General features: G+C 36.7%; 1 protein-coding gene and 1 long non-coding RNA gene across 2 annotated transcripts in view; both read left to right on the forward strand.

Moving 5' to 3' along the window:
- The window catches only part of HECW2 (HECT, C2 and WW domain containing E3 ubiquitin protein ligase 2), a 422966-nt gene extending 414242 nt beyond the window's left edge, over positions 1 to 8724 (forward strand). The window contains 1 exon segment of the mRNA XM_020993535.2: positions 8149 to 8724. Within this exon segment, the coding sequence (XP_020849194.1) occupies positions 8149 to 8260 (112 nt within the window). The 3' untranslated portion in view covers positions 8261 to 8724.
- An 8228-nt stretch (positions 8725 to 16952) lies between these two features.
- On the forward strand, positions 16953 to 26319 carry LOC144454541 (uncharacterized). The gene is made up of 3 exons (XR_013483023.1): positions 16953 to 18239; positions 18460 to 18520; positions 25020 to 26319. It is a non-coding gene; the product is annotated as an uncharacterized LOC144454541 (long non-coding RNA).
- Positions 26320 to 26999: the final 680 nt, after the last annotated feature.

The raw sequence follows: 26999 nt of genomic DNA on the forward strand, positions 1-26999 counted from the left end.
AAACTGGTGGTATCATGTGATGAATATAAAATAGCAACATGCTAGATTGATGTGGGAAGATGGAAGTGGTTGTTTGCTTGGCCCCATATCGTACTTCCATCTCTGTGGTGGAGAGGCACAATGAAGAGGGGAATCCCAGTATCTATTGGACACAGTAATTTGCATTCTTTATACTTTTCTCTAGCAGTCAAATATAATTGTCATTCATCTGTCTTTCTACTTAGACCTGTTTTGCTCTACCAGTTTGTGAAACAAATCACGCAAATAGGATAGTTGTATAGCAAGATGCATGGCTCTGAAGCCATTAAAAATTTTGTGCATCACTGCCTTTTCTTTCTTTTGTGGAGAGCAAGTAATTTGAGACCAAATGAAAAACAATTCTGCAGACAGACGGTGTCTCTATGGAGCCTTATATGCTGAAGACGTCAACAAGAACTTAACTGCTTGTACTTCTTCTGCTTTGTGGTTGCTGGTTAGTTCTGTATTTTGGGATTTTTTTGTAGAACACTTCCTACCACCCAGTTTTCACACACAGATTATTCACTTGCAGCAATTGCTTTCTGGGCATTCTCATACCCAGGCTTCTAGCATGGGGGTGCAAGGTTGGGGGAGAAGAAGTGTCCCCTGCCAGATTGAAACAAGTCAGAGTTAATCCACTTTCACCACATTGGGGAAGGCTTCTATATACATGACCATGAAGATTTAACCATGTGATCTGATGGGATAAAGGGATTTGAGAGCTATAGTAGGGAAGTTATACTGTTGGGTTAGACTTCCCAACCTACCCCCTACACACATACACCCAAAAAAAATCCTAATATTTTAATTGGATGATGAGTCTAGAGAAGGATATAAAAGATAAGCTGAGGATCTGCTCATTGCAATTAATAAATGAGGGTTTGAAAGTAGACCATCTTTTTTCTTGAGGCATTTAATTTAAAATGGAGGAAAGTTTTTTTTAATACATGTGAAAAACAGCCTTTTAAAGTTTAATTGTAGGTACTAATAAACCAGTATTTTATTCTCAGCTTTAGAAACCAATGGGCATGAGTTAAGTAACATTACCATTGATATTTTTGTTATTCTGTCCTGTGAGATATTGTGACATGTGCACAACTGAATTTCAACATGTTTGTCTTCCCTTTAAGAGCAATATGTTTGGTTAGGTAAACATGAAAACAGATATTTTTATGTAAAGAGATTCTTTCCTTAACAACAAGATAGGAGAGGTTATTTAAGTGCATTGGACTAGACACTGTGGAGAATAGCAAGATCAATAAGACAAGGTCCTTGCCTTCGTGCAGTCTAGTAGCATAGAACACATGTGGAAATTTGTTTGCAACAGAGACCCATAACTAATGCGCAGTAGAATATGAGAACATGGAAAAGGTATGAGCAGAGTACTATGGGATGTCCTAGGAAAAGACTATTCCAAGAGGAAATCTGGTATAGATGAAAGAGCTCTGGATTTGAAGGCAGAATGGTTTGAATCTTAGCTCTGATACTTACTACCCATGTGACCTGGTGGAAGCCACTGAATTCCTTTGGACCTCAGTTTCCTCATTATTAAACTAGGATATTAGAGAAAAATTATATTTAAATTCTATAATCCTTTGAAAGGAAATTTAGTGGTGTAATGGAAAAGAGTGCTAGATCTGGAGTGAGGAGAGAGCTGGATTCAAATCACACACTACTCTCGGGCCTCAGTTTCCCTGTTTAATTTACAAAGCATTTTATACATGTTTTCTCTTTTGATGTCACCTATTCACAGGCCTCCTATGAAAAAACAAATATGATCATGTATGTAGAGCACTTTTCAAATCTTAATTCATTATGTTGTTGTTGTTCAGTCATGTCCAACTTTATGGACTGTCCATGAGGCTTTCTTCACAAAGATACTGGGGTGGTTTGCCATTTCCTTCTCCAATATGTCCCCATTTTATAGGTGAGGAACTGAGGCAAATAGGGGTTAAGTGACTTGTTCAAGGTCACACAGCTAGTCAGTGTCTTTGGCTAGATTTGAACTCAGATCTTCCTGACTCCAAGCCTGGAGCTGTATCCCCTATGCCACATAGCTGCTGTCATTTCGATATTGGTATGAATGCCATCATCACCATCAACGATAGGGGGTGAGAGGAAGAATTTATAGGTGTTTAGTGTCACAGAAGGTAGAAAAGGAGGTGAATAAAACAAAAGGCCTACATGACAACTTTGCCAAAAGCCAACGCTGCTCCTTTGTCTCCCTGTTTCTCTGCTAATAGAGCCACATTTCATTCATCTGATATTTCTTAGATTTCTCCAGAGCAAATTTAAACTACATAGTACAATGGGCAACCACACTGTTAGAAAATGTGTTACACTGAAAAACTGACCTAGAAAAAAGTGACTAAACAATAAATTATAAAAGAAATCTTGACCTTAAAAAATTATTTTTAAGCTGATATTCATTCCAGGTCACCTTTAGGACTTACCCAGAGACTTTTAAATATTTTTCATTGACTCAGATCTGCCCTCACATACAAAAGTATGCAAGCTGAAATCCACTGAACTGCTGAAAAAAAGATCCTATCTCTCTCCGGCAATGTTGGCGTATTTACAAGTTCCTAAAGACTTGACAGGGTAGTCTGCAATGGGGATAGATGGGGCAAGTAAACTTTAGCTTTAAATGTTAAAAGCTGCAGAAAAATTAAAGCTGGAACTGAAATTAAGAAACATTATTTTCAGAATTAAAGTACAAAGAAATAAGACAAATAATTAGGGCAACAAAGATCTTGTTTCCAGTAATAGCCCTAGTGCAGAGAGGTATATATATAATGTATTTCTGGTTCGTTGAAATAATTAGTTGCCCCTTCTGTCTAAGGATATGAAGGAAGCTTTTGATTGGCAAGAATTCTTCATTAAGCACTTGACTGACAGTGCCAGAGATATAATAATGCTTGTTGATTAATTGATGTTCACATAACAAAAAAAATATTAAAATAGACCAGATACCAAAATGGTGTCCAAAGGATAGACCCACATCACCTCCTCTTCCTGGTTCCCCCTCCTCCATTGTTCTGGCTGATTAGGTGAACACAACATGTATTCTTTTCAGCTTCTGATACTTATATCGGTAGCAGTGTCTGGCAATACAGTATTAATTTTAAAAAAATATATTCTTTTACTGAAACCAAAGACCATGCGTTGTTCTTGCCAATATCAACAAAGTCCTAAGGCCCTCCTCTTATTTTTTGGAATAGCTTTCTCTAGGACAAGGAACTGGAGAGTGAAAAGCTTCAAGCATTATGTTGTTTTGTTGTGTGTTTTTTTCCCCTTTTCCTGGCTCATACAGTGAATTGATGGTAAATATTGGGCAAGTGGTTTGACCACTTAGTTCCTCATTTTCCTCATTACCAATACCCTCTTGTTTATAAGGCATTCTGAAACATTAGCACAAAAGATGTGCAAAATGTTCCTATTTTAACATTGACTGAAATGGAATACTTCATAATTGGTTGAATCTGGTAAAATTGTTTTCAGAGGTCATCATTACTTTTCCTGTAATTAGCCTGTGTGTCTCAGGCTCATTCCATGGAAGCAGTGAAACAATTGCTGGAAAGGACTGATGCTGCTCAGTGAGTTAAGTTGACTGGGTGGCTTCACATGCCATTCTATTTCCTATCTCAATGAGCATAAGTGCTATGTTATCTATCAGCAAGAGGCCCTAGAAGCAACACCTGCTTTTAGCTACTAATACTGGTCACTATGCAGGCTTGAGCTTCCATCCCTGGCTAAGCATTCACTGTCCAAGTATTGCTTTCTCTAGTCTAGCCACACACTAGGGAAGGTTCCACAGCATTTTCACCTTGGATTACAGGAAAACTCATAGTATATTTGGCCTAGGAGTGTGGGAAGATGAGTAGGAAAAAATAATCATTCCAACAGCTGTTGGTTCTCCTCCTACTTCAGCATTATTCCGAGTCCAAGCATTATTCCAAGTCCAACACAGACACCCAAGAGAGTTGGTCTAGCCTGGGACAACCCTATGGGGAGAGTTGAAAAGGTTTGAGGGGGCCAAGGTCCTGCTATAGTTGGTCCTAAATTGTCCTTATTCCAGAAGTCCTAATTTAAGGCTGAACTAAAAGTTCAATTACATTCCATGTTAAGTCTCGAATAAAACTAAATTCCTATGACCACTCTCAATCCAAAACCTTTTATTGGCTCCAGAAATCCCCCTGTTGTCCTCATGTGAAGCTGGTCTAGTGATGAGTCACTGGATCAATTTCCCCAGGGCCACTCCAAACCATCAATTCATTAATTGCATAAACATTTAGGATTCTACATGTGATAAGTTCTATGAAAGATATAAATCTATATAAGAGAAGCACCTCTCCCACCAAGTAGTTTACAGTGGAGTAGGTGTTGTGTAACCTAACATTCCACCCTCAGAAGTAGAATCCAACCACCATTTTAGCTTCTGAGAGTAAAAGGATAGTAGAAACGGGCATTCATCTAGCAACTTTAAACTAGTAACTGTTGGACTTCCCCCGAGAATCTGGAAGTATGGGGTCTGTTCTCAGCTGGGCCACTGATTCAGCCTGGGAAAATCATTTAATCTCTTTGTACAGTTTTCTTCTCTAGGATATGTTTTCCCCCAACCTAAAAGATATTTCCCGAAGTTGCTGTTAAAGCTGTTTAGAAGTGCTGTGTGATACAAATGATTTCAATACTATAATGACCAAGATCTAATTCAGGTGGTTATGGTCACCTTATATCATGATTTAGTAACTGCAGTTACATTTTAGCCTGCAAATGACTTAACAAGAGTTATTTAGAAAGACCTCTAAAAAAATCACAAAATACTAGATTTGAAAGGGACCTGAGAAGTCATTTAATCCAATCCTGTCATTTTACAGATAAGGAAATTGAGATTCAGAATGTTATGCTGATTTGACAAAGAATACACAACTAGTAAGCAGGACTTGGACTTGAACCCAGATCTTCTAGTTCCAAGGGCAACATTGCTGCCACTCTACACCAAGCAGTACCCTGGTATCCTTTGATTGCTAAGGCATCTTTAAAGTCTGAAGTTATACAGGGGTGGGGAACCTGCGGCCTCAAGGCCACATGTGGCCCCCTAGGTCCTCAAGTGCGGCCCTTTGACTGAACCCAAACTTCACAGAACAAAAGATAGCCTGATTTAAGCAAACAAATCCTTTTATTAAGAGAGATTTGTTCTGTGGCCACATATGGCCCCCAGGCGCAGGTTCTCCACCCCAGGACCATTCCCTGTCTGTATCTAAGACTATACCTACCCATCAAAGGAAGATGGATAAATCTTTTGGAGACAGAGACAGACACCATATGCTTCCCAAGTTGTTGGATGTGAGGAGGTATGGAAAACTGCACAGAATTCATTTCTTTCCCAGAAATCTCCACAAACAATGGAAAGATTCTTTGTCCCCAAGTGCCCTCCTTAAAAAGTGGCTCTATTAAATCACATTCACCACCATTATCACCTTGCAACAGTTTTTTTTTTCTCTGCCTTGAGAATTCACTCTATTAGGAAATTGAATTATTTTTCAAAATGTTTCTGAGAAGGAAATCGGAAACTTCCTACCATAAGTACAGCAGGTACAATTAATTCTTTATGAATTTATACTCACAACCTTTTGTCTCTCTCGGTTATATGGATATACTATTAACTCTTCTAGAGCTTAATTGCTATGTATGTGTGATCAAGTAGAAAATAATTCCATGTTAAGATTCTGGAAAGAGAGTTGATTTAAAGTGGTACATATAGAGTGCAACAAAAGATAGCCTGATTTAAGCAAACAAAGATTAACTGAGGATGATTGTTCACTTTAACCACAATTCTGTGTTTTACAAAAGGACTCACTTTGCAAATATGAAATATATGTGTAAATGTGAAATAACAATGAATTCACCTGGTAAGACTAAATATACAAAAACTCAATTCACTGGTCATAAAATGGAAGACGGCCCTTTCAAAATACTGCCCAACTATGCAATGAACTAGAACATCTGGAAATAAAGCAACATGTCAAGAAAGGGAGAAAAAAATAACAATGTATGGCCTTATTTTCCTCATCATTAAAACAAGAGATTTGGATAGAATGGTCTGTATGACACCTCATACTTCTAAGATGTGTGATTTTAAAAGATCTACATATTCAGACAAGAAAGCTTTTTCCTTTCTTATGAAGAATGAAATGAAATTTGAATGAAAATTGAAAAGTAATTATTGAATTAGGATAATAAAAATTGAGGTGAAAATTATCATCAAAAAGTCTTTACTGTGAATCAAAATGGATTTTAAGCTTTTCCTGAATATCTCTTTCAGGAATAACAGGGCAAGGAAAACAAAAAGCCAAAATATTAATCAGAAGATCAGTTTTTAGGTTGTGGTAAAAGGTAAGGTACAAAAGAATAGTCATGTAGCATATAATTCAGAAGTCAGCTATATTATGCAAAAAAAATCTAGAAACACTGCTTAATATTAAAACAAAAAGTATTTTCTTATGTAGGCCAACATTTAGGGAAAATATTAAGTGACTCAGGTCAGTATTTGCTCTGTGTGTCCTGAAACTGGAATTCTTAAAATAATGCAGGAATCCCTAGGCATTTATGGGACATGGAGAGGCCCACCCTTAATCCCACCCACAAGAGACCTCTAAGAATGGATTAACTATATTAAAAACAAAGAAGGAAAGGTTGAGGGAGTGGATCCAAGGGATAGAAGTCCAAATGAGCATAGAAGCTTGGTCAATGAAAGTGCATAACTTTTTCTTTCCTTTTTTCATTCTCTTTCTCCCTAATTGCTTTCTGCCCCCCCCAACTCCCTTTAATTAAAAAGAGTGGTAGATTTGATTAAAACAATTAAGAAACTTAGATGTTTGAATGCAATAGGATTTACCTTCCCAATGAGTACTTGCTTTCCTTGAAAGGAGCCTTGTTAATAGAAGAACCTCTCATGGGTAGAAAAATATGGGGAAGATATTTTTGAGGGGATATTCCTGGCCTACATTAGGTTGCTGCCTAGTACTCCTCCACAGATTAATTAGTCCTGCTAGGGAGGGAAATGTATGGAGTCCTCATTGTTTAGTAACTCACAGAGGCACCCCAATAACCCCCCTACTCTCTCTTAGTTGTTCTGTGTCCCAAAGAATTCAATAAAAAGGTCAGTACTGGTGGGGAATGAGGATAAAAGTATAGATTGGTACAGGAATTCGCAGGATCTCCTGCGATATGAAGTAAAGAAGTGGTTTAGTTCTTTTTAGAGCCCTTACTATAAGCTCTTCATGGGTGGCAGCATGATGAATAAGATACTACATGTATATTCATTTCATTTGACATATATGTAAATGATGTATAAGATAAATTTAAATATAAATGCCCAGGGACAATACTTGATTGTAAATATTATGCTTAAACTAAAGTGTTTCACATTCAAAATAGAATGCTGCTTATTTGAAGTCAAAAGTTCAGATCTCTTTCCTGATAAGATTGTACTGGCCTCAGACCATGTTTTTATTGTGATTCAGGTGCAAATAACAGGAAGACATATTTTATTCCTATCTTGGGGGGGAAAGGAAGCATTTGTAAAAGGGAATAGTTTATAAAGGGATTGAATAGCCATTATTGCTCACTGTGTATCAGGGGAAAATGTTAAGGCACAAGATTCATGTTTGGATGACCTCCTTGAGGTAGACTGGGAAATTCCTGATGATTCCAGTCCAAAAGGCAGAGTTCCCTTCCTTGATCCTAGAAAAAATGCAGAGCTGTGAGTTACTGTAATAGACCACAGATGGGTGTCCTGGTCCTAGGTGGAAGATTATAATATTTTTGTCAAAAAGTGATCAACACCAAATAGAGGTCCTTTTAAATTATAGATTTCACATGTTGTTTAGGAAACAAGACAAGCTATATTCTATTACAGGCTTGATACTTTGAAATATAGCAGATATATTTAATTCTGATTAACTTATAGTCATATAGAATCTTTTTTTTCTCAAAAGCAAGGGGATAGTGGAATTGGTCATGAAACCATATATAATTTGAAAAAGGATATGACCAGTCCATGCTTAATTTAATTTGAAGCTTTATAGACTGATACTTACGTGTCTTTTTAAAATTATATTTTTGCAGGGCTCATACTTGTTTTAATCGTCTGGACCTTCCCCCCTATCCATCATTCTCCATGCTTTATGAAAAACTTTTGACAGCTGTTGAAGAAACAAGTACTTTTGGACTTGAATGATCTGGCAACCATAGTGCCCAGCCCTTTGTGGATGGGACTCCGTGGAACTTGCCCTCTTGAAGAATGAGTGAACCTTGGTTTGGGAGTTCTTAGAGAATGGTTACTTTATAGTGTGTCTGGGGACTGAGATTCCAAGAACAAATGCTCAGTAATTTCTGGGGCGTATAGGACAGTGGTGACAGAGTCTTCTTGGAAGGATCTGGATAGGCCTGATGTGCAGGGAAAACCCAACAGTCTTTCAATCAACAGTTCTTCCTGACTGCCAAACTTTTTTTTTTCCATTCATTATGTTCCAAGAACAAGATGAGACTGTACAGGATCAACTACATGGTAATTATAAGGACTTATCAGGATCCTGAAACTAGTCCTTGGACTTATTCAAGCCAAACTGTGGCATCACTTGACCCAAACTCCAAATTAGCTAAAGTTAAAGATATAATAAAGAAAAATGTTTCCTGAAAGTACATTAATTTGTGCCCACTGTTATGATAGAACAACCCTTTCTTGCTGCACCCACGACTGAGCACCTGCATGGTGTGCACCATACATTTCGACTTTTACAGAGTTGCCATGAATGGGAATCTGAATCACAGGGAGGAAACTAAAATGGGCTGTCATAAAGCTGATTGGTGAAAATACATATTCAGGTGGGATGTGTCTAAGTACGGGTGGCTACAGATGAGTAGTTATACCATGGATTACTAATGAATTACAGATTTTATGCTTTATAATGCATGGAAACCATTTTTAAAATAGCAATTTATCACATCTATATTAGGAAAAAATACACAGTGACTTCTGTTTATTTTTGTAGGCTCATTATGTTTGTGTTATTCAAATTGTGAATAAGAACCTTGCATATTGTGTCTCATCTCTTCCATTTCCATGCATTGTTTTAGTGTGTATACTTTTAAGTACTCTCAAGGGGGAAAAAATGCCTTTCATTTTTATAAGAGTAAAAAAATTCCCCCAAATATTTTGCACTGAATGTACCAAAGTCAACGAGATGTTACAGTATGACTGACAGCAGCAACTCATTCACTATTAGGAGTAAATAAGGAAGTTTCTTAGAATTCACCTTTCTTCCCCTGGCAATGTCTACCACTACCAAGGCTGGGCACATAAGGAATGTTTTTTTTTTAGACTCATATTGTGTGATCATATAATAAGCATTTATTTTAAATGCACCAGATTTTTTTCCCATTTACTAATTACTTTGGGATAACATTTAAAAGGGATGTTTTCTATTCCTTCTTGTCCCTCCACAGCTCTATATTCATTGTCCAATACTAAGCTCACTTGGGAAGCCCAGAGCATTGTGCAAGAAATCAACACTCTATAAGAGTAACAACAGCAATTTTCCTCGTTCATGGCCACCTCAGGAATTTAAACTGTCTATAATGTGTTTCTAAGCCTGAGTTGTCACTGATGCATAATTTTCTTAAGAATGTTAATTAATTGGTGGTATTTTCTATGGTATCTCACTAACTACATGACATCTGCAATTTTAAGTATGTTTAATTTTACCAAAGTATGTCCTTCACCTGAAAGTCATTTGAGATGTCTCTGCGTTTCTTTGTACATATTTTTATGGTCATAATCTCTCAGAATTTCAGTTGAATGAAGTACATTTGGGGCTGGGGGTGGATAACATAAACATTAGAATAATTGGTCAGCTTAATGTTATTAGAACCTTGCCTGAAACATTCTTTAAGAATTAGATATAAGAACAACTCAAGGGCTCTTATTGTAAAACATTGGAAATTTGGTATGCACTAGAGGTGATGTATTTGATTTTCAAGACAATAATGTTATAACTGGCTATTGTTCAGTTGGTTGGGTTGCATTTACTGTTGTGACCTCCAAGAAGGATGTCATTTATTCCTTGTGGACTGTGTTACAATCCTGCACTGATGGCATGATCTGTTTGGTGGAGAATATCCTTAGAGAGTAAGATCTATTTGTGTTCTGTAAGCTTCCCTGAAAAAAAAAAAACAAGGAAAAAAACAACCAGATTTGGACTTAGAATATTTGTTTGCACTTAGTGAGCACAGTTATAGAGATCATATCTTTAATTATGCAAATAATTATGGCTTCTTTTGTATTGTTTTCCCATGTTATAAAGACAAAATAGTATAGCATACTTTTATGCACATGTTTTTAATCAATGTGTATGAAAATATATTCACAAACTAGTATTTACAATGTAGTCTTTTAACAAAATATCTGATGATCACACTTCTTCAGGAACTACACTCAGTTTTCACATTTGGTATCATTTCAGTTTGTGATACTTTTACTGCTTGCCATAGTCCATAATCTATCAGGTAAGAGATTCAAGTGGAGAGAGAAACAGCTCTTCAGTTATTTTAAAAGCAGATTGCTGTATTAGGTATGTTAACTTCTCCCAAAGTATAGAATTGCTTAATGCATACAAACATTCTTAGACTATCTATTAGAAGCTTTTTTCAGAACTTGGAATTTCTGATGAGCTCCTTAGCATGTTTGCCTAATTTATTCTTCTTCATTAGAAAAGGACAGAAAACACAGAACTATAGTTAAACAAAAACATTCAAGAACATTTCTTCAGAATAAACTAGAAAATCTTTACAAAAGCAGTCCACCACTGAAAACACCCATAAGCATTTTCCCTTCCACAACATATGTGCTCTGATAACCAGGCTTCAAAAAATTCCAAAGTGATGTTCATTTACTATATCAATGGCAGGATCTATATATGTAGTAATTCTCAGTGCCAAATATCTCAGTAAATATCTCTTGGATGGAAACAGATACAAAGCTGTTTTCTAATTTCTTTTAGGTTCCCATTCCATTTCTTCACTAACAGTCCCCCAGATCCTTTAATTGCTATTCATATTTGGTGACTTTGACATGAAATCATTTGTTAATGCAAGTCAAGTCCTGGACAGACAGTGGGCATTTATATTTGACAGTTTCAGGTGCCCCCAGCAGCAGTACTTGGTCTGTGAAGTGGGGTCTCCAGAGAAGGATGAACCTAGTGCATAGGTCTTCAGATTATCAAAATGAAACACCAAAAGAGTCATGTAGTTTCACATGGCTTTGACTGCAGCTAGAGTAGAACATATCTTAAGTTTGAAACATGAAAAGCTGTGTCCTGCCACTAAATGCAGGTCCATTTGGACAGTATTCATTACCTTCATGGTTGCTCACAACATGGATCTCAAGTTTGGCCAGACTTTTCTGGCTTAAAATGAACTCATATTGTGTTCCTTAAATGGTTTTAATTCAACATTAACCCTTGTATTAAGTACTCACTACACAGAGTACAATGCTAGGGCCAGGTGATAAAAATATGAAATATGGCACATTTCCTGCCCTCAGGGTGTTTACAATTTAGTAAGAGAGATGAGATATATACAAATGACTTCACAGTGGGCCTTCCTTCCACTAGTGTGGAACACAGCTTTTCCATGTCCTAGTCAATAGTCTGTCTTCATGAGTTTCTGTGGCCAAAAAATTCGTCACCTGCTGGCCAAATTTCTGGTGATTAACCTTTATGATTATACCTAGGCTGGTCCTCAAACAGTATACATATTATTGTCAGAGATCTACACTAAATTTTTTAAACATAATATTGCTTTAGCATAAATATTTTTGCTACATATTGAAAATTATTATTGAGCCATTTAAAGGTATGTCTATAGCATAAATCCTATCCATTACCACAGGAAGCTCATATCAATATAATGAATCAAAAATATGTGATTGCATATATTAAATGAGACTATAGAGAAATAAGATCAATTTTTGTCTGTGGTTTGTAGAGATATGTGGTATAGTGGAAAGATTCATAGAGTTCAAGTCAGAGAAGCTGGGTTCAAATTCCTACTCTACCACTTACTTTTGTGACCTTAGACAAATCATTTAATCTATCTGTGCTTCAGTTTCCTCATCTTTAAAATGAAGGGGCAGGCCTAGATGGCCCCTAAGGTTCTTTGGGACTCTAAATTATTATCCAATGTGACTCTAAATGTATTATCTTGAGAATATCTTATTCCTATAAACTCATATATTTTACAATCCCTTCTAGAAAATGACAAAATCATTGTGTTAGCCAATATATTCCAACATCAGTGGATTTTACAAGTTGATTGACTTATGCCTCTTGTCTTTTTAAACTATCTTACTAAAATAAGATAGCCTCCTAAAAATATATGTAAATCTACATCCATGAAGGAAAAAAAAACTCTCCAAATTCAATAGTTGCATTTTAATTTCTTTTGGGAGAAATTCAAACCTCAGCCCAATGTTTTATTTTTAGTTGTCCTGCTAAAACACATTGATTCAGTGTTTATGCTCTGACTTCAAACAACAATAACAAAAACTGACACAACTGTTCTATTACATATATGTATAATATATGTACATAACAATTCTCAATGTCATATATCCCTGTAGATATCTATTGGATGGTACTGGAGGCACACATTTTTATTGTTATCATATGATCGTTTCTTTTTAGTTAGATGGAGATACTTCCACTGAAGTCTCTCCCAATTCCTCATATTGATGTGGAAGTAGTCTTGGATTGTCAGCATAATCAAACTCTGGCAAATCCTACCAAGGTGGAAAAGCTTCAAATATGGGTCTAGTGAGAGAATACATGTCTCTCCTCTAAGATCAGCTTAGTTAAAAATGGAGACAGTAATAGAAGGTTAGCTTCCTCAGTCACAGTAGTTCATGGAGCACCTAAATGGATAGAGTGCTAGACCAGGAATCAGGAAGACCTGAGTTTATTATATGCCCACTAAGAAATGAAGATATTGCAATTTGCACCATGGAAGAGAATATCCAATGAAGATAAGATCATGAATCCTTAAGATATTCCAGTAAAGTAATGTGGATGGAAGCCCATTTAACAGCCAACACTCACTTTCCTACAACCAACTTATGCCAAGAGAGCTTCTAATACCTTTTTTCATTGGTGAGATTAGATAAAGGAAATAGGAGTTTTCAAATGTCCTACTCAAACTGTTCTTACTTCTTCATAATATAATCTATCCTAAAAAGCATCTGTTAAACATACTCTAATTATTTATGCTTCTTATTTTTATCCACACAAATGAAATAACAAAACAAAAGCTATTAATGAACCTGCAGTGGTAAACAGTACTGCAGTAGCCCCCTAGCCTGACAGAGGAAACACTTTTCTTTGAGAGAAAAAATATGAGAAATGAGAAAAAATTTCAAAATTTATCCAAAACCCATACTCCATCTCCCACAGGACAGTCCTCTAGTCATATACAATAGGTTATTTCTTTTAAAGTGTATGAAAAAAAGTGCCATGATAGTTTAATGCATTAGAAGTTACTACTAAAAGAGGAAACAAAATATTTTCTGCACATTTTTTGTCCAAACTAATTCTACCAAGGTAAATAACCTAAGTAACAATCAATTTACAACTATTTTGTTTGTAAAATAGGCACACGATAATTACATTCAAATATTTATTTCACCCTAGTGGTTAAAAAAAAAACAACAGAAAGGATTTGGTATAATTTCCAAAAGAAATGAAAATCTTGAACCCTCTTGCTATGTCTCCATGGTCTAGCTGATTTTTAGCAATATTCTAGCAGCCAGTCAATAAGCATTTATTAAGTACTTGTTATGTGGCAGATACTGTCCTAAGTGGTGGAAACACCAACAAAGGCAAAAAAAAAAAAGCTACCTGCCCTCAAGGAGCTCACATTCTAATGGGGAGACAACATGCAAATGACTACAAGTAAAACAGAGCAGGTTGACATTCAAGCATCTTCATTCTTCACCATAGGGTGACTTGGTTGAAGCTCAATTTTTGCTAAAGCAAAATTCCTTTTTTTTTTAACCTGAGAGTTTAATTTTTTAAGAACTCCTTAAGTTCTTCACGACTGCACCCTTTCCCTGGTACAGAGCTGAACACATGCTAGTGACATTAGAGCTAGCTGTATTTTGGCTTAAGGCCAGTTTCTGCCCATTAGGAGGGCATTCAAAATGAGAAATGGAGACAAGGAGCCTAACATTTGAGCCACCCTGAGAATGTAATAGTCATTACTGACCAGCTGTCAGGCTAAGGGAGTAGCAACAGTATTCTATGAGTCTAGCACAAAGAATGTATCAAGGGTGTGTGCTACTTATATCATAGCATTTTTGGACCAGAAAAAACTCTGAACAGATGAAGTGATGGTAAAGACCAAAAGGAGGGGTGGAGGGACAGTGCTAATTTTGTAGCATCTCTTTTTGGTGGAGCAGGGAGGGTTAGCATAAAGTTGAACTTGATTTCTGATTATGAAAAATATACTGTATTGCCTAGTGAGGCCATTTTTTGAAAATCCATCCGTTGGGCAGGGGTGGGAGGGAGGAACACTCATTTTATAACTATAGTAGGTTGGTTATTATATATACTGTACAGCAGAATTTAGCCAAAAAGTATTAAAGCTAGTCATATATTGACCAGAAGGTTCAAAAGTCTAACATTAATATGTATTGTGGGTTTTTTAATTAATTATAATTATTGAGCCTTGCATAGTAAATAAAATGAAAGGGTGGTGCTTCAATACTTTTATTATATTTAATTTATGCTTAGTGGACATTCAATGAGAAGAGCTTTGGGGAAATCATTCAAATCATGTTTTCTAGTGATATCTTAAATTTACCTATTAAATGATATAAGAAATAAAATCTAAGCAGAGTTTAGTTATGAAATGACAAATCAAGATCTGAGCAGTGTTTGTACTTTAACAAGTTAATTAAGATGAAAGGTCTTTCATCCACAAAAGGTCATTTCTTTGTCTTTCATGACTCAGTGATTGAGAAGGATAGGACATTATTTTAATGGAAAGGCCAAAATACTTGTGAGGGTGGTTTTAGAGTATCTTACAAGAGTAAAAGGCTCATTTATACAAAGTTTTTATGTCTAGTGTCCTTGGGCAGGTCAAGTCAACAAGCATTTTATTAAGCACCCGCTATAGGCCAGGCACTGTGCTAAGGCTGTGGTAATGTCTTCCCATCACATCTTCCTTTTGAAATGTCATGACTTTGAAATATATGCCAGAGATGGTGTATGGGTCAAAGTAAATCAGTGATCACTGAAGCAAGGCAGGGACCACCAATGGAACTCTAACTGACTACCACCCTTTGTAGGAAAAGACACATAGGAACATTCTGGAAAGATTAAAGGGGAAACACATGGTATGAAACCCTAATGCTGCAAAATGCTTAATGGTAATGTAGTTATCCTTTGCAGGATGTTCCAAGCAATTCTGGGGGTTGTCAATATGTAGGAAAGTACATAAGATTACATGTTTTTATAATAGGGATGCAGGCATTCCAAAATGAACTCATAAAATCCATGGATCTCCTTCATCTCTTACTGAAAGTATTACTTAATCTAATTTTATAATAAATCTTTCTTTTTAAAAGATTTAAGACACTGTAAAAAAAATTTATTTCTAAGGTTTAAGTCGAGCACTAGCAGTGCGTTTTTTATGCCTTTTCATGCTTTTCTTGCCTCACGTGTCCACTCTTCTACATATCACATGCAATAGCAATGTTTCTATCTTTCAGGGAGTTTGATTTAAGTTGCACATTCATTCAATGTGACTTTTAATAGAGATTTAAAAAACCAATGGGAGATATTTGATAGAAGCATTAAGATTGCACATCTCTCATTTCATCTTTTATCAGTTAAATTTCATCTTCTTTCTTCAAGGCAAATACAGCAAATTGTAAAACATACAGGAAGTGGTTCATGGGCAATATTATATAAAGCCTGTGACTTTGAAATGTAATATAATGTTTGCTTTCTGGGAAATTTGTATACTGATCCTCATCTGAATATCTGACTCTTGTGTTGTATTTTTTATGATTCTAAAATGCTTTGAGGGAAAGATATTTTAATGTGTACAATTTGTTTTATTTTCATACTGATCTCTATTTTTGTTTAAAACCATGTTGCATCATAAAATCATTTAATCCAAAATAAATCTTCTTTTATGAAAAGGAACTTTAAATTATAGTTCTTCTGTTATACTTCTGAGGAAAAATTACCCTAGAGTTAGTAGCACAATGCAGGGTCACAGGAGGAAGCTGTTTCCCATCCAGGCAATTCTGTGTCTTTACAATGAATTGCTTTCTGCTCCCTTCCTGGTGCCCTTCATCTAAACATTGCAATGTGTTTTGTATCATTGAAAGAAAGCCATAAGACTCAGCATTTTCAATAATATTAATTGCTTCTGTATTCACATGTTGAGTGAGCAAAAACCCAGGTTGGGGCTGCTGGATCCCATAATCTTGCTGGAATTAAATCATCAGTTCAGGGTTTATCTCTTTTAATTTAATCAGTGTGGCCATGTACACATCAAGGCCATCACCAATGAAAACATCAGAAGAAAACAGAAAGGTTTTCACAAGTAATTTTCTGCATACTTCATTATGACCACAGAACTGAAAAGTATAAAGAGGTGTTTGCTGTTTTCTGATTTTAAGAAAGCATTTTATACTGTAGATCAAATTTCAACCTGGAAGGCTCTCCTCAAACAAGATGTTTCTCACCTACATATCAAAGTCATATAAGTTAGTAACAGGATACAACTAGAGAGATAATTTTATTTATCTATGTAAAACATTTTGCCAAATGTGCTTATCAGTACAAGAGATAACATCCTGGGTAATGTCTAAGCAAAAGAATTTCCTATTAATGCTGAGTCTCTTCACATACTATTTGCAGATAATATGGTATTGATAATTAATATGGTACTGTCAATCCCTAAAATATTACAAAGCTTCCCTAGTGAAATCCATAGCAGTATGAAAGAGATCAGACTAACCATCCACAAAGGAAAATGAAGTGGATGAAAAATATGCAGTTTCAAGTCTATGACATGCAGCTATAGAGGCCACCCATTAGTGCTTCAATATGTTTAGTGTAGCCAAGTGCAACAGATGAATAATGGACTAGGTTCAGAAAAGAGTAGTAGTTGGAGATGAGATTGATCACATTTGGAATACTGCAATGTTTTCAATGAATCATAAATCTTACATTTTTATCACCAAATCCTCCAAAGATGCTTCTTTTGTCTTGAAGTTACATAGCACACCTTCAATGACACTGGCAAAATGCCTTTGGCTGTGAATGCAGAAATACCACAGTCTCAGGAGAATTAAATACAATTACAAATAGTCCAAAAGGCAATGGAAATATGCAAGTTGGGCATCAGCAAGCTGAATGCTTTGCCAACAATGACTTGCATACAATAAATGTCATAAAAGACTATCAAGGATATGTATGAGGGAGAAAAGGAAAGTTTCTCATTTTGGGGAATGATAGATGGATAGATAAACAGTCTGAGTGTTAACAACCCTATCCCTGAAATATCAAAGAACTTCAGGAAAGTCTCCAGTATGCTGGGTGATCTATAGGTAAATATGTAGAATTGGCAGAGCATGAGAAGGCATACCAATGAAATCATGGAATCATTAAAGAAGCAAAGTCTTCTGTGACGATCTCCTTACCTGTTCAACACCTTTCTGGATATTAATACTTAGTAACAAATCCATCAGTTTAATTGTTTCACTGAAATTTCTGGTTATTTAACTGAATTGACTAAATTGTGTATTTGATTTGGCAGTCAGAATGTGGGAAAGAGGCTGGGTAAGAGGAAGAAAAGGCTTTAAGGAACATTATTCTTTGAACCCAGGCATAAATGATCTTATTCTCTTGTATGTTTTAATTAAGTTACCAGGTAAGTCCTTAGAGAATATTCTTAGCTTACTGGTCTCATCCTGAAAATTAGCTCTCGCTATGGCTTTATGTGAGTTTAGAGGTTCCCTCATTACAATTCAAGCTTCCTCCTAACAGATGTACAACAGACTCTGCCATTAATCTCTTTATTGTATTTCAGACCAAAATGACACTTAAGGCTTCTTGCAACAGCAATAAAATCTGGAAGACTTGTCAAATGTGAGTCCTAGTTTATGATACTATTACTAGAAGAGATAAACAAAATACTGAATCTACAGAATTTACTGTGTCCACAGAAGTTCTCTGAACCCTTTAACCCCATTATACTTAAGCAGTGATAAATTTGTTTATTTTCATTATGCTCTTTCCATAAGAACTTCAACATGGTCACAGACCTGTGTCTCCCCCAATACTTAGCATGATGCATTCCATGTTACAGGCAATGAATGAATAAATGTTTCCTGAAGGCTGAATGAACAGTGCATATCACCTTCCTATATGTAAGTATTCCTTCTACCACCCTGAAAATTTCCCCAGGCACTTTTTTTTCAGTCACTTTCAGTTTTATTAATGTGTCTTATTTTTACATTATAGATACTATACCACTTCATGAGAAATCTCTTATAACAAAGAAAAATAGTTAACCAAAAACTAACAATAAATAATATGGTAACCTCATCTGAAAATACAAGTAATATTTCAAATCTGTATTATAGCCCACACAAAATCTTTATTTTTTTTAAAATGAAGAAATAGATTTTCTCTCCCTTCTACCCTCCACCACACTGTAGAAAAAGAAAAGAAAAGAAAAACAAATTTCTTGTAACAAATATGCAGTGTCAAGTGAAACAAATTCCTTAATGGCTGTATACAAAAATGTGTGTGTGTATGATTCATCATCTTATTTAACTTACTTCCTACCTTTCAAACCAGTTCTTACTTTCCTGAGATTAGAAATGATTCCTTTTTTTTTTTTTTTGGTACTTCTATGTCTTTTGTTTGAAGTATTTCTTTCTTCTCAATCTGGTATTTCAGTTATGATTTACATTGTAAGCTACAGCTAATATTGGAATCAGAGCAAGGATAAATGTTAATCATGTACATTTGACCAAATAAATATGATAAAAGTGATGTATAGGAGACATAATTCACTAATGTTGATATATTTCTTTTCCAAAAAAAAAAAACAAAAAACCAATTAGATGTCCAGAAGTTGTAAACTGATACTTTACCGATAATAATAATTTAGAAGACCTCAGCTGGAGGTTTCTGTAAACACAAATGATTGGGAGCATATATTTCCTTGGCAGTATATATAATCCACCTATTAAAATCATGACCTCTGATTACTGAGTTCCAAAATGAAGTAGTAAAAAGACTTCCTTCCGGCCCATAAAATACATGGGAGCCATATTTGAACAACTAGCTTCCCAGAATAATAAAAAATATCAGCCTTTCTATTATATATCAAATGATGATGCTAGAAAAATTTTCTCTTCTCTCAATCATCCTTTCTGTAGTATCACTCATGATTATGTCTTGATGGTAGAAGGCTAATGAGAGGCAGAGCAGAACCGCTAAATTTACTCAAAATCCATCTGATGCTATGTGGGCGATTCAGTTACAATTATCTTCAACTTCTACCATATTTCTTATTGGTCTGAATATAGGATACCCCAGGGAAATGTCGCACCCCTAAAATGAGATCTTTCTGAGAGAAATAAAAATACTAGTGTACAACAGAAAAGTAATGGTGATTATAGGTCACCCTCAGGTTTAAAACAAAACAATTCTGGGAGGCAAGTATGGTCTATAGTCAGACCAACATTGAGACATATAATGGTGATTGTAAACTGTTAAAATCATCCAGCTACAATTAATCTGCATCATGCCCACAGGTCCTTATACTTAAACAAAACCAAAACCTTTCATAGCCCTAATCACAACAAACCCATATTTAAATAACATGGAAGGATTGCTTAATCTTCTTGTGCAATTTTTATACATATTTCCCCACAAATCCTCCTTAAAGGGTCAATAAGTTATCAATCAACAAGAACTTATTAAACTCCTGTCATGTGCCATATATTTTACTGGATGCTGGGGGTGTCAATACAATAAATAATCCCTACTTTAAACCCTCCTTCTCCTCATCAGTGTCAACATTAGCTCACCATCAAGTTCAGTGAATGTTAAGGAGTTCCTGGATCTTTGGCCTCAGTTGATGTTAGTCATTGATGGGAGACCAATGGAGATATAAAGAGCCCTGAATGTCACCTTGGCTCCATTGTGGTGTACTTGTCAGTGCCTGCAAAGTACAAATTTATCCAGCCATTCTGTGTGCTGACACAGACTGTGGCCACTCTAAAAGCACTGCTTGGTCTCCTTGGAAGAACCTTGCTCCTGAAAAGGGAGGAAGAGACTGTAAGGATTGAAGCTAAGCATTATGTGTCTGTCAGTTGGAGTGGCCTTGTTTAATGAGGTGACTACAGCCACTTCTACCAACTTTGAGCTTTGGAGATCCCAAGGGCACCTCAAACTGCTTGTCTGATCTCACAGAATGATCTTTTTTACAGGTTTGAAGGAAAAATACACATGACTCCATTCTCGGTTTGTTTTAAAATATCCTGAGGATGGCCTTGTTCTGACATTAGGAAAGCATGACCACCTAGTAATCATCAGTAGATAGAATGGTGGAGCTGGGGTCAGAAAAACCTCAGTTCAAATACACTTACCAGCTGTGTGACCCTGGGCTTAACCTCACTTGGCTTCAGTTTCTTCTCTGTAAAAATGGAGACAGTAATAGCACCTACCCTTCAGGGTTGTTGTTCAGCCCTGGAACTCACACCTTATCAGTACCCTCTGCCCCTGGCGCCCCTCTCTCTTATTGGAGAGTAGAAAGCTCCTCCCAGAACTTCCATTGAAGTACCCCAGGTCAGCCATCATCTCTTCATTTCCCACCTGGAGGCAATCCTCCAGATTTCTCTATCCTGTCCCTGTATATAATAGTTTCTAGGTCCCCTCCCTCCCTTTGCAGCTTCCTTTTATGTCCTATCTTCCCCTATTAGAATGTAAGCTCCTAAGTGCAGGGACTGTCTTTCTTTTTGCTTGTATTTGTACTGCCATTACTAAGCACAGTGCCTGGTACCTAGTAAATATTTCACAAATGCTGGTTGCATTGACTTGAGGACAAAATGTTAAAAAAAAAAAAAAAGTGAAGCACTTTGCAAATTTTAAAGTGCTATATCAATCCTAGCTAGTATTACATCAACTGACAAACAGCTAAATGGTTCCAATGTGAAGTACAGTAACAGATGATTTTCTTATTTATATCAAACAAACCCACCATCTGCCAGATTGGATAGGTTGCATGAATAGCATACAATACATGCAGCACAGCAGCACCTCATCTATTTGTCATTATGGGCAATGGGATCACTCACATAAGTGAGTTTTCCAGATAACTGAGGCCTACTTACTTCATTAAGCACCAAAACTCACTAAATTTTAACCATTTCAATGAAGATTTGGGGGGATGTACATTAAATAATGACATAATATATTAAATAATTCTCTCTTTTCATTTCCATCATGTCTGGCATAAGAGGGTAAGTAACACATCTAGTCTGAAGTAGAATTGAGTTGGCATCTTGTTGAGAACTGGCGGGATTATCTATCCCCCAGAGATCCTGCTTCTTTAATTCAGTTCAAAAACTCATACGCCAAGCATAGATAGGACTCTCTAGGAATTTGGGAGCTGGTGTCTGTGTGGGGGGATACATGAATAATTGTTGCAAGGGAGGGTGAAAAAGACAAAAGCAATTAGTCTGAGCAACCAGCTAAAGAAAATCTGAGGAAGGAGAATATTTTCATATGGGTCTTCTCTCAGTATTCGAACTTCCTTATTAGAAGTCATCCTCTATGACCTAAGACTGTGCTTTATTACCCACCCCGCCCTACCCCCCTTTCTTATCCGGACATAAAGATTCTTTCTCAGGACGTCTGGCCATGAGTCACTTTCCCTTCCCTTTTTCCTGCTTCATTCCAACCTCAGACTTTTATGGCTCTAGGAACCTAAAAACCTTGCCTTAGCTGCTAACCTGTTTCTTTCTAATTTTGTTCTGTACCATGGACTGATAAATGATTATTCAATCACTAGGACTACAGGCTGAAAGCATCGATAATAGTAAACTAAAATTCATTTTAATAAATATATCAATAATTTTGGTATATATTTTCATATTTATAAAATAATCAAGAGGCCACTTTCAGGAGCCAAGATGGTGGAGTAAGAAGTAAGTCACTCTCACCCTCCCTTATTGACCTCTGAAAGCCCAGAAAATATCCCTGCAGGAAAAAACCCTGGAAGTTGAGCCAAAAGAAAGATGAGGTGGAGCAGTCTTGTGCCCCAGGAAGCTTGTAGGATTAACGGGAAAGGCCCTTCTCACTCGGGGAGGGAGAGAAGTACAGGACAGGAAACATACCGGCAAGCCAGCAGCAAGCCCCACCTCAGCAAACCAGGGGGAGATACTGAACACCTGGTGGTGGAGCAGGCAAACACCAACATCAGGACCCCCCCGAGTGCCTCAGCACAGGCGGGGGAACCCATAAACACCAGTTTGGAAAACCACCACATGCGTTGGTATTCCCCAGGAGCCAAATATCCCAGTGCTTCAGCATGACTCCAGACTGGTAGACATCCTCTGGCAGCCAAACATTCAAGTGCTTTAAAGAAGCCTGGGTGAACAGGCATCCTCCAGGGGCCAGACTCCCCACCCTTACCCCAAAAGCTCCAGTGTTGCTGACCCCAGCTCATCACCAGGGAAGCTGCCAGACCCCTACAGCCTCCAGTTGCCAGCACCAGAAGCCCCAGCACACACAGCTAGTGACCCAGTCCCTGGTCCCCAGCACAAGAAGCTTGGGTCAGTGTCCCTTGTGCTCCAGCCGAAGAGCTCCACTTTAAAAGCCAGGAAGTAGGGAAACAGCATGAACAGAAAGCAGAAACAGACAATGACCATACATTCTTATTATGGGGACAGGGAAGATCAAGGCACAAATTCAGAAGAGGACAACATTGTCAATATACCCACATCAAAACCTCAAAGGGGAATATGAACTGGTCTCAAGCCCAAAAAGCCTTCTTGGAAAAGCCGAGGAAGGATTTTAAAAGTCAAATAAGAGAGGTAGAAGAAAAAATTGGGAAAAGAAATGAGAGGTTTGTAAGAGAGAGTCAATAGCTTGGAAAAAGAAGGACAAAAATTGACAAGTCCTCAAAAAATACAATTGGCCAAATAGAAAAAAGCACACTGAAGAAATCAACTCCTTAAAAAGTAGAATTGGCCAAATATAAAAGGAGGCACAAAAACTCACTGAAGAGAACTCCTTAAAAAGTAAAATGGGCTAAATGGAAAAGGAGGCATAAAATCTAATAGAAGGAAATAATTTGTTAAAAATTAGAATTGGACAAGTGGAAGCTAATGACTCTCAGATATCAAGAATCAGTCAAAGAGAAACAAAAGAATGGAAAAAATAGAAGAAAACGTAAAATACCTCATTAGTAAAACAACTGACCTGGAAAAGAGATCCAGGAGAGATAATTTAAAAATTATTGGCCTACCTGAAAACCATGATGAAAAAAAGAGTCTGGAAAGCATTTTTCAGGAAATTATCAAGGAAAACTGCCCTGAGGTCCTAGAACCAGAAGGTAAAATAGTCTCATGGAGTCATTAGCTTCCACTTGCCCAATTTTATTTTTAAAGTATTGTTTTCTTCAATTAGCTTCTGTACCTCCTTTTCCATTTGAATTATTAAAAAACAATCAAGTACTTATAAGGTTAAGTCTGATTTTATGTGATTCAATTCAGTTTTCTCTTTCAAAAAAGAATGATTTTTGGAGTAGGAAGTAGAAAGCAAAGAAATGTGAGTAAATGGTAACGTGAACAGATGGTACTACTGTTTTCAGTAAGATCTAGTAAGTTCCTTGGGAGTAGAGATGGTATTATTCATTGCTATTTGTATCCTCACCACCTAGCACAGTGTCTGGACACATAATAAGCACTTAATTAAACAAATATCTAGACATTTTCACTGGCTGTCTCCTGTGCCTAGAATACTTTTTCTTCTCATCTCTGCTTCCTGATTTCCCTGGCTTCCTTCAAGTCCCAGCTAAAATCCCCCCTTCTATAAAATGCCCTTCTAAAATTCTGCCTTCATTCCAGTACCTGCTCTCTGTCGATTATTTCTAGTTTATTGTGTGTATATCTTGTTTGTACATAGTTGTTTGCATATTTCTCTCCCATTAGACTGTGGGCTCCTTGAGAGCAGGGAGGTCTCCAGTGAAACATCACTGGTGCCTCTCTTTGACCCCAGGCTAGTTAACTTTATTTAATCAATGAATTGGGAACATTGTGATAGTCTTCAAATATGTCAAGGCTTCCTGTGGATGTGGGATTTAACTTCTACAGATTCCTAAAATGCAAGGAGGAACAGTGAGTGGAAGCTGCAGAGAGGCAGCTTAGGGCTTGACATGAGGAAAATCTTTCTTACATCAACATTTATACTTATGCAAGAGCAGAAAGGGTTGCTTCGGGAACACTAGTACATTATCCAGGATGACTACTTGTAAACAATGTTGGAGACGAGATTCTTAGTTGAATTTGATGGACTTTGGGATCTTTTCCAGTTCTGAGATTCTCTGATTGTGTAATTAAGTAGGAATGAGAGCAGAATGACAAACTACAATCAATGGTATGGATATGAATGTATAGAAAACCTGATTTATCACTGTCAGTCTGTGTGAATATATAAAGTTACCCAGATGTAATTAAGATTCATTGAATAATAGCTAATAATAATAGCTAGTATTTATATAGCACTTTGATAAAATCTACCCTGCCTCCTAGACCCAAAAAAGAAACAACACCCCAAACAAGAGAAATAGTATCCCTGGTGCATTCTATTTAGGACATATCACATTTGTAGCATTTTGTTCCGTTCTAGGTACCACATTTTAAAAAGGATATTGACAAAACATAATACATCCAGAAGAGGATGACCGGGATGACAAAGATGACTGAAGACCATGTTGTATGGAGAATGGTTGAAGGAATGAGGGATGCTTTTCTTGGTCCTTGATCCTTCCTCTCCTGAGTTCACTCTCTGGAAGAGCCCTTAGCAGACTGAATTCTTCCTGTTTCAAAGCTCTCTCTCCTGATAACTTCCCTTTAAAGTGTTCTTTTTTTTTTTTTTGGTGAGGCAATTGGAGTTAAGTGACTTGCCTTGAGTCACACAGCTAGTAAGTGTCTGAGGCCAGATTTGAACTCAGGTCCTCCTGACTTCAGGGCTGGTGCTATGTCCACTGTGCCACATAGCTGCCCCATAACGTACTTTTCTAAGGCATCTCTAGATATCAGAATTTTGATAAAGCTGAGGATATGTACTCAGACTTATGAATGACTACAAGTGAAGTTACCAGCTCTATCTGTTTCCCCTCAACCTCTTTTGGATAATTTATCACTCAAATATTGCATTACCACCCCTTCCCCAGAACCCAAGGATTGTTTTTTTTCTAGTATATCCATTATATGTTGCAGAATGAAAAATATTTTACAAGAACTTCTTCCAAAGATATTTCCCTCTAAGTCTAAGTAAATGGTTTCATGCATTACGGCAAAAAAAAAAATCATCACCAGATTTCCAGTTTTCACATACAGCAATATGGCTTAGTTTATTCACTGTAGGACTGTACTCAAAGCCCTTCCAGCTTGGTAGTACCTTCTGAAGCTTGTGCTCCAATAGCTTAGCCTCCTAGAGCCCAGGGTCACTTCCACGCCATGATCAGAGGAAGACTTCAGTTTTCCTCTAATACATACAGCCCAGCCCAGTACATATAGTAAATAATAGACAGTTCTCTCCACAGTGAAGCCAGGCAAGGATAATGGCCTTCTCATCTGGTGAAGAAAACCAGGCACTGACTTGCCTGTCACTACTCCTGTACCAATATTGCAGAGTAGGCTTCAGACAGGATAGAGTATGATAGATGGGGCTAAGATCTGAACTTTGAAACCTTTACTTTGAAGCCTTTTTTTTCTCTGATTCACAAGACTACCACTCTGTGACTAAATAACCAACAAAAAACCATTTTCTTGAAAATGGAAGTAAGGTGGACAGAGAAGGAAATAATTACCTGGATGGTTCCCTTCCCTAGGACAGCCCAGTATAGACAACTACATACTCAGCCACCCTGTAAAGTCTAGGACAGAGGACGCCGAGTCATTCTAATAAATTGTACATTTGTACTAATAAATTTGTCCAGGTGTGTTTGTCCTAATAAAAACCATAAACATATAATGGGTGTTTTCCATCTTATTAAAGTAAATTAGTTCCCCTAAAACAGTCTAATGCTACAGATTAGTATAAAATTCTCCCTTCCCATATGTACCTTTCCAATCTTGGGTGAGGGGAGAGCAAGGAGGAGAGGAAGGAGTTGAATACATCAAATGTTTTTATTCCTGTATTTAGTCAATGTGAAAACATACGTATGGATATATGGATAATTTTTTAAATTTTTATAAATTATGGACAAAGAGTAGCTTTAAAATCAAAGTAATATCTTTCCTATCTCATTTGGTTATTCTGAAGATGAAATGAAATTACATATACAATTTGAAAACTGTAAACCAATCTATAAATGTAAGCTATGAGTATAATTAATAATAATGTGGGAATAATTAGCTTGAGGCTGGGATCTTTTCAGGAGTGCAATCAACTTCATTTACTCGTGCCATTCAATCTGTTTTCAGGCTTCACGTGTCATCTTAACATTTGGATGATTCAAATCTCTATCTCCAACTCCCATATCTCTGAAGAGCTCTAGTCCAATACTTCCAACTTGATTCTGGATTATCTCCCTCTGGATATCTCACTGACTGCTCAAGCTCAACATGCCCAAGACTGAATTCATTATCTTCTCCCCTATTT

Source organism: Phascolarctos cinereus, unplaced genomic scaffold (assembly GCF_003287225.1).
Source record: "Phascolarctos cinereus isolate Bilbo 61053 unplaced genomic scaffold, phaCin_HiC Scaffold_726;HRSCAF=1367, whole genome shotgun sequence".
Lineage (NCBI taxonomy): Eukaryota > Metazoa > Chordata > Mammalia > Diprotodontia > Phascolarctidae > Phascolarctos > Phascolarctos cinereus.